General features: G+C 42.0%; 1 protein-coding gene across 1 annotated transcript; it reads left to right on the top strand.

Moving 5' to 3' along the window:
• Positions 1-521: 521 nt before the first annotated feature.
• Positions 522-8,049, top strand: mix23 (mitochondrial matrix import factor 23). Its single transcript, XM_035742042.2, has 5 exons — positions 522-642; positions 2,481-2,606; positions 5,573-5,719; positions 7,559-7,618; positions 7,743-8,049. Exons 1-5 carry the CDS (start codon positions 592-594, stop codon positions 7,791-7,793), a joined length of 435 nt encoding a protein of 144 aa, XP_035597935.1. The 5' UTR covers positions 522-591; the 3' UTR covers positions 7,794-8,049.
• The last annotated feature ends 713 nt before the right edge of the window (positions 8,050-8,762 follow it).

The following is an 8,762-nucleotide window of genomic DNA, read 5'->3' as shown; positions in this document are numbered from 1 at the left end:
TTTCATTAAAATACATATTTCAGAAATGTTATAAAAATTAAACAATGCTATTCAGTGTCTTTGATGGTACTTCAGACAGAGCTCAGCTGGTAACTTAGTACCTGTTCTGTTCTTCTTCTTCTGTGGATTATTTATGGTGGTTGGCAACCAACTTTAAGGTGCATTTACAGTCACCACTTTCAATGTAATATTTGGCGTTGTGTGTCTCAGCCGTGTGACTACACTACTCTCTCGGCCTGAGGACCTCCCTGTCCCCACTTTTTCCTGGATCTTATACAGGTGTCTTCACTTACTCTCCCTGTTCCACAACTCTTGCCACTTATTTTTAATCACGGTTCTACCTGTACTGTACATTGACATGGGGCTTGAAAGAGGCACCTTTCAGAATTAAGTGCCATGTTAATTCGGCGAATCTTTGGTGCAAAATTATGAACGAACATTTCTTTATCATATCGTAATATTGTATGTTAATTGGTTTGTTGTTTCAGTAAATATCGTTATCATTTGTATGTGCTTATTATGTTCAGGCAAACGGCACGTAATTTCACGTGTTGCGCATGTAGGACCTGCGGGAGGACCTTGTAGTCCACAATGGCGGCGCCCGACGGAACTTTAAACTGTGAGGACTTTTCAATGTTTCAGGTAATACTCCTGTCATCTTTTTGTATTCCATGAATAGCATTTTAGTATGACATTCACGACAACCGATAAACACGGATAATTGTGAAGCTCTGTGTCGTGATCGGATTGAATGAGTGACACCTGTATGGACCGTCTCAAACTTGTGCAACCCCGTATTATCCGTATATTCAACAACGTTTAAGAAATATATTATTTTCAACGGTATTATCCTGCGATTAAAAAATGTTAGCTAACCGGTTAGCAATTAGCATGCTTGACATTTCAGTGGAAATACTAATATTATCAGCTTTTTTGATAAGCGGTTTAGCAAAGCAAATACATCCCGTATCGGCATACGGTCCCCAGTTATTGGCCACCATACAATTGTGTTAAATTACAATATATATTTAATTGTTTAAAAAAAAGAGAGACTAACCTCGTCTCCGAAGTGTTTACTATACTGAATACAAATATTAACGTACCTGAGGGTGGTGGCGTGACAGGTTGCTGGTGGAGGTTTTCCTTTTCTGTGCTGCATGTTTTGTCTGAGAGCCAGCACCTTCTGCCTGTTTCGGTCGCTATGGGATACAGGTTAGTCGAGGTAACTGAGGTAATATGTACACGTAGGTAGGGGTAACTGTGACTATGCAAAGATAAAACGGCGAGTAGCAGCAGCATGCAAAAAAAGGGTTGAACAGCACTTTGAGATATCAGCTGATGTACGAAGGGCTATATAAATACATTTGATTTGATTTTTGGACCTAGACTTGGCACTCTGGTACCGCTTGCCGTGTGGTAGCAGATGGAACAGTCTATGACTTGGGTGGCTGTTGTCTTTTGCAATTTTTAGGGACTTCCTCTGACACCAACTGGTATAGAGGCCCCAGTGATGTACTGGGCCCTACGTTCTACCCTCTGTAGCGGTCGGAGGCCGAGCAGTTGCCATACCAGGTGGTAATGCAACCAGTCAGGATGCTCTCGATGGTGCAGCTGTCAAACGTTTTGGGGATCTGAGGACCCATTCCAGATCTCTTAAGTTTCCTGAGGGGGCATAGGCTTTGTTGTGCCCTCTTCACGACTGTCTTGGTGTGTTTGGACCGTTCTAGTTTGTTGTTGATGTGGACACCAAGGAACTTCAAGATCTCAACCTGCTCCACTACAGCCCCATTGATGAGAATGGGGGCGTGCTCGTCCCTCCTTTTCCTGTAGTCCACAATCCTCTCCTATGTCTTGATCACGTTGTGGGAGAGGTTGTTGTCTTGGCACCACACTTCCAGGCCTCTGACCTCCTCCCTAGAGGCGGTCTCATCATTGTCAGTGATCAGGCCTACCACTGTTGTTGTCTACAAACTTAATGAGTCATGCTCGGTCATGCAGTCATGGGTGAACAGGGAGTGCAGGAGGGTACTAAGCACGCACCCCTGAGGGGCCACCGTGTTGAGGATCTGTTAGGGCGGTATGCAAATTGGAATGGGTCTTGGGTTTCTGGGATGATAGTGTTGTGAGCCATGTCCAGCCTTTCAAAGCACTTCATGGCTACAGATGTGAGTGCTTCGGGTTGAAAGTAATTTAGGCAGGTTACCTTGGTGTTCTTGTGCACAGGGACTGATAATGATTTTGCACAACAACAAAAAACAAATTATACAGGCCCACTGAGCTAAAGATGCCCGAAGTACCAGATGGCCAGTCCGCCCCTGGGTCTAAGGACAGTGTCTCTGCCTCAGTTGGCCTCTCAGAAGATCTGCACTCTTCTATATTGTCAGTAGACTGTGTCTATTTTGTCAGTAAACTCTGTCAATAAACTGTCTGGGTCTGTCTGTCAGTAACGATCTGTCTGTCTGTCCCTCCCTAACCCCCAGGATGTTCTGAAGGTGATGCGTAACATAGATGACCGTATTGTCCATTCTCTCAACACCACCGTGCCGACTGTCTCCTTCTCAGGCAGAGTGGACGCCACCCAGACATGCAGACAGCTCTATGAGTCTGTGAGTCACAGCTTTAACCTTTAACCTCCCCCTCCACACCAGTATACCTTAAGCCTGTGATATCTGGCATTCTGTAGCCTTTGCATTGGATAGTGCTAGATTCTAAATAAACAGAGTAAAACTCACGGACGACTAAGAAAAGATCAAACCAAGTTTATTCACCCACTGTGTCAAACAGCTGAAAAGACAAAGACATGTTTCCACAAGTATATATATTTATACCCTCTTCTGGGTGGAGTCAACTAGCCAATACATCTCTGTTGCTAGGCAGGAAATTAATATGGTCAAATCCGGAAACTATAATTTCGAAAACAAAACATTTTTTCTTTCAGTGAAATACGGAACCGTTCTGTATTTTATCTAATGGGTGGCAGCCATAAGTCTAAATATTCCTGTTACATTGTACAACCTTCAATGTTATGTCATAATTACTAAAATTCTGGCAAATTAGTTCACAACGAGCCTGGCGGCCCAAACTGTTGCATATTTCCTGACTCTGCGTGCAATGAAAGCAAGAGAAGTGACACAATTTCCTTAGTTTAATATTGCCTGCTAACATTAATTTCTTTTAACTAAATATGCAGGTTTTAAAAAATCTACTTCTGTGTATTGATTTTAAGAAAGTCATTGATGTTTATGGTTAGGTACCGTCGTGCAACGACTTTTTTCACAAATGCGCTTCTGTTAACTCATCCCCCATTTGGAGAAGTTGACTGTCTTTGTCGGGAAGAAATAGTCTTCACAGTTCGCAACGAGCCAGGCAGCCCAAACTGCTGCATATACCCTAACTCTGTTGCACAGAATGTAAGAGAAGTAACAACATTTCCCTAGTTAAAATACATTCACGTTAGCAGGCAATATTAACTAAATATGCGGGTTTAAAAATATATACTTGTGTATTGATTTTTAAGAAAGGCGATGTTTGTTAGGTACACATTGGTGCAAGTACAGTGTTTTTTTTCATTGATTCAATGATAAATTAACAGGCACAGCATCGATTTATATGCAACGCAGGACAAGCTAGATAAACTAGTAATATCATCAATCATGTGTAGTTAACTAGTGATTATGTTAAGATTGATAGTTTTTTACAAGATAAGTTTAATGCTAGCTAGCACCTTACCGTGGCTCCTTGCTGCACTCGCATAACAGGTAGTCAGCCTGCCATGCAGTCTCCTCGTGGAGTGCAATGTAATCGGCCATGATCGGTGTCCAAAAAAGCAGATTACCGATTGTTATGAGAACTTGAAATCAGCCCTAATTAATCGGCCATTCCGATTAATCGGTCGACCTCTGGTTTGTTGTGGTGCTGTGTTTGTGGAGGTGTGATTTTTGTGTTTTATGTTTGTTGTGTATTTCTGGTGTTGTGCACAGTTGAAGTTGGAAGTTTACATACACTTACTTAGGTTGAAGTCATTAAAACTCGTTTTTCAACCACTCCATAAATTTCTTGTATACCGAATTGCCAAAACTATAGTTTGTTATGACATCTACTTTGTGCATGACAATTTTCCAACAATTGTTTACAGACAGATTATTTCACTTATAATTCACTGTATCACAATTCTAATAGGTTACAAGTTTACATACACTAAGTTGACTGTGCTTTTAAACAGAAAATAATATCCTGGCATTAGAAGCTTATGATAGTGCCTCTTTGCTTGACATCATGGGAAAATCAAAAGAAATCAGCCGAGACCTCAGAAAAAAACATTATAGACCTCCACAAGTCTGGTTCATCCTTTAGAGCAATTTCCAAATGCCTGAAGGTACCACGTTCATCTGTACAAACAAAGTACGCAGGTATAAACACCATGGGACCACACAGCCGTCATACCACTCAGGAAGGAGACGCATTCCGTTTCCTAGAGATTAACGTACTTTGGTGCGAATAGTGCAAATCAATCCCAGAACAACAGCAAAGGACCCTGTGAAGATTCTGGAGGAAACAGGTACAAAAGTATCTATATCCACAGTAAAACAAGTCCTATATCGACATAATCTGAAAGACCGCTCAGCAAGGAAGAAGCCACTGCTCCAAAACTGCATAAAAAAGCCAGACTACAGTTTGCAACTGCACATGGGGAAAAATATTGTACTTTTTGGAGAAATGTCCTCTGGTCTGATGAAACAAAAATAGAATTGTTTGGCCATAATGACCATCGCTATGTTTGAAGGAAAAAGGAGGAGGCTTGCAAGCCAAAGAACACCATCCCAACTGTGAAGCATGGGGGTGGCAGCATCATGTTGTGGGGGAGCTTTGCTGCAGGAGGGACTGGTGCACTTATCAAAATAGATGGCTTCATCTCATGACATCAGTCAGGAAGTTAAAGCTTGGTTGCAAATGGGTCTTCCAAATGGACAATGACCCAAAGCATACTTCCAAAGTTGTGGCAAAATGGCTTAAGGACAACGAAGTCAAGGTATTGGAGTGGCTATCACAAAGCCCTGACCACAGTTCTATGGAAAATATGTGGGCAGAACTGAAAACGTGTGTGTGTGTGTGTGTTCAAGGAGGCCGACAAACCTGACTGTTACACCAGCTTTGTTAGGAGGAATGGGCCGAAATTCACCCAACTTATTGTGGGAAGCTTGTGGAAGGCTACCCGAAACACTTGACCCAAGTTAAACAATTTAAAGGCAATGCTACCAAATACTAATTGAGTATATGTAAACTTCTGACCCACTGGGAATGTGATGAAAGAAAGAAAAGCTGAATAAATAATTCTCTCTACTACTATTCTGACATTTCCCATTCTTAAATTAGAATCGCCACTTTAACTGACCTAAGACAGGGAATTTTTACTAGGAGTAAATGTCAGGAATTGTGAAAAACTGAGTTTAAATGTATTTGGCTAAGGTGTATGTACATTTCCGACTTCAACTGTATGTGGTGACTGTTGTATTTGATGTTGTGTATATGTGGTGTCATGTTTGGTGTTTTTGTTTGTGGTATTGTGTTGCAGCTGATGGAGGCCCACCTGAGCAGAGACCGAGCCATTAAGACGTGTATAGCCCAGACCTCTGAGGTGGTGGGCCAGCTGAGAGAGCAGAGGGCCAAGGACGGAGACAACATGACAACTGTCAAACTACTCAGGAAGGAACAGACTAAGGTACTACACTATGATCCACACCACACTGTACCAAGGTAATACATTACCTATACTACACTATACTAAGCTACAGCCCTTCATGTAGCTGCCCCCACCCCCAAACATCTTCCCGCTGCTATACCCCTCCATGGTAATGTCGGTAGACCGCTGCCATTTTTTGGACAACACAAGTTTATTTATCACGTACGCTGAATATAACCTTACAGTGACTTACTTACTTACAGGCTCTAACCAATAGGGCAAAACAGGTATTAGGTGCAACACTATGTTGAAGCCAGCTAGCCAGGCTAGGTTTATAAGATTCTCTACATATTTTATAGATATAAATGATATATGCATACAATGTTGTTTTCATTGTTGCTTGAACAGTCGCTAAGATGATTTGCTTTTGATCCTTATTTTGGATGCAGCAGATGTTAGCTAAAATGCCAACACCAGACCACGACTAACGTGGAAAAGACACACGAGGAAAGACAGGCTAAGTGAGGCTACATGCTAAATACATTACACAGTAGATTGAGGCGTCACAAAGGTTATAAATGGCTATGAACTAAAACCAAATAGAATAATATATATCTTAAACGAGGCATGTGTCACACAGCATAAATGAGCTAGCATGGCTGGCTAACATCTTGGCTAGCAGGCTAGAAATGACATGACGCACATGGGACAGGAAAATACCTTGTAAACATTATTAACATGGTAAAGTTCGCCATAACAATGGCTCCCTTAACAGCAATGAAGTAAAGAAGCAAGTACAGTACTGTTAGAGTTGCGTTAATTCAAATCTGGTATTAGGATAAATATAACAATGAGTCACCGATTTTATACTATGTAATTTTTTATTTGCTAAGTAATACATTTCAAATGCAACTTTCGTATATACGGGCTCACTGTAATACCACGCAGGGCAGAACAGAGAACTGACAAGACGTATGTAAAACAGTATTCTTTATACTGTGATAGACAGTTCCAACACGTCTGTTGGCCTATCACAGTAGAGATGGGCGTGGTTTAAACTTGCCCAGCCTATTGCAGGCGCTCAGGTGGGTCCCTGCCCCTTGGCGCTTCTTGGAGTCCTCCCTCCGTCGATGTATAGATCCTTACTGTTCTGGTATCGCAGCCTAGTTATAACAGTTGCTCAGTTCCTGCTATTGTGTTGTTCAGTATTTTTCCATCTCAGTTAAACCTCGTGATGACCACCCCTCCCTGTCACAACTTTGTAAGATACAGTCACACCATGTGCTCAATATTGTTACATACAAACACAAGGACAAAGCATCTGCTGGGCTGTTATCTACCGTTTTGCAACATGCAGGTCACACCATGTTACTCAGTTCTTGTCACACACAAACAGGCAAGTAGCAAGCAGTTGTTTAATCTCATAATGATGCTCCAGTGCACAAATGCAGACACCTCACACAACCAACATCAGATAGTATTTAATCATATATATCTAATGACTATAATGTAAAATACAGGATCCAAAAGTACTGACACTTCGATGCCCTAAAACACAGGTCAAACAGTCAGTCCATTCTGTCCACGATCAGCAGCGAGGTTCAGTGAGGCACACTGGGAATGGCGAACTGTGATTGGCTGATACAAGTGAGGTGACTTGTCGGTACCACTAATAAGAAAATAATTAGTGATGGACAAGCAGAACAAAATACCAGTTCAGGGTTGCTAAAACTGCTAACTAGGAGCTGGAATTCTTAACACTAGTCCTCAATAGTCTCCAGGTTTCTGTTGTTGGCAGTATTTGACTGTATTAGAAGCAGGGTTCAGTGTTACCTTGTTGTAGTGTGTCTGAGTGTGTGTCGGTCTTTTCTCCTCCAGTTAAAACTCATGCGGTCGGAGCTGAATGTTGAAGAGGTTGTTAATGACAGAAGTCTGAAGGTAAGAACATCACTCTGACCTCATCTCATGGCCTGTTTGACCTCTCAAGCTCAAACTCCCAGGATCTCTCACACAGACACAGATATATGCACTTCAATGACCTCCTGTGCTGTTCCTTCCTCAGGTGTTCAGTGAACGGTGCCGGACCCACTACACGCCTCCTACGGTCAAGTGACTATCTGAGCTGCTCTGGTGAGAATAGCTGCAGATCCAGGTGGCTGCGTCAGGATCAGAACCAGACCGAGCCATTGAGTCATCCGTGGACTTGACCTGAGGGACCCCTGCCCTCCAGCCGACCACACTGTTATCATCCATGGGGACCGCTGCGTTGCCTCACAACAAGGCCACCTCTGTCAAGCAATCTGCTGTTTATTTTCATGATTGTAGTTTTTATTTGAAATTTTTTAAACAATGAAGTGTTTCCCAATGGCCCTCTGGTGTCTGACTTCTTTTTTTAAACAATGAAGTGTTTTCCAATGCCCCCCTCCCCAGTTGAGGCGTAACTTAATGTCCTGCTACACTAGACTTGCTGAGCGTGAGACGCTCCTATTAATTTCAATGAAACCTGGGTGGAAATGTCTGCTCAATCTAAAATTACAACCAACTGATTGCAGCATTACTGCAAAAATTGAGAAGGAAAGGGGAGAAGGTAAGGAACTTCTGTCGGCATTAAATACCAAATTGGCTAAAGATAATTGTGATGAATGGAGTACACCAGTTTAATTTTTTAAAATTGACAGCTGTGCCATACATGTTGCAAAATAGTTGGGAGGAGATTTTCGATGTACTGATTACATGGTTTATGGGGTGGTGATGAGTCTATCATTACATTAGAGGGTGGTGATGAGTCTATTTTCGATGTACTGATTACATGGTTTATGGGGTGGTGATGAGTCTATCGTTACATTAGAGGGTGGTGATGAGTCTATTTTCGATGTACTGATTACATGGTTTATGGGGTGGTGATGAGTCTATCGTTACATTAGAGGGTGGTGATGAGTCTATTTTCGATGTACTGATTACATGGTTTATGGGGTGGTGATGAGTCTATCGTTACATTAGAGGGTGGTGATGAGTCTATTTTCGATGTACTGATTACATGGTTTATGGGGTGGTGATGAGTCTATTTTCGATGTACTGATTA

This window comes from Oncorhynchus keta, unplaced genomic scaffold, assembly GCF_023373465.1.
Source record: "Oncorhynchus keta strain PuntledgeMale-10-30-2019 unplaced genomic scaffold, Oket_V2 Un_scaffold_4195_pilon_pilon, whole genome shotgun sequence".
NCBI classification, from domain to species: domain Eukaryota; kingdom Metazoa; phylum Chordata; class Actinopteri; order Salmoniformes; family Salmonidae; genus Oncorhynchus; species Oncorhynchus keta.
This window is presented reverse-complemented; position numbering and strand designations above follow the sequence as displayed.

Bases quoted from the DNA above. Each gene is read 5' to 3' on its own strand.
- mix23 (XM_035742042.2), top strand. From the start codon at position 592: ATGGCGGCGCCCGACGGAACTTTAAACTGTGAGGACTTTTCAATGTTT. The intron at 2,607-5,572 runs GTGAGTCACAGC...ATTGTGTTGCAG, and splicing joins GCAGACAGCTCTATGAGTCT to CTGATGGAGGCCCACCTGAG. The intron at 7,619-7,742 runs GTAAGAACATCA...TTCCTTCCTCAG, and splicing joins TTAATGACAGAAGTCTGAAG to GTGTTCAGTGAACGGTGCCG.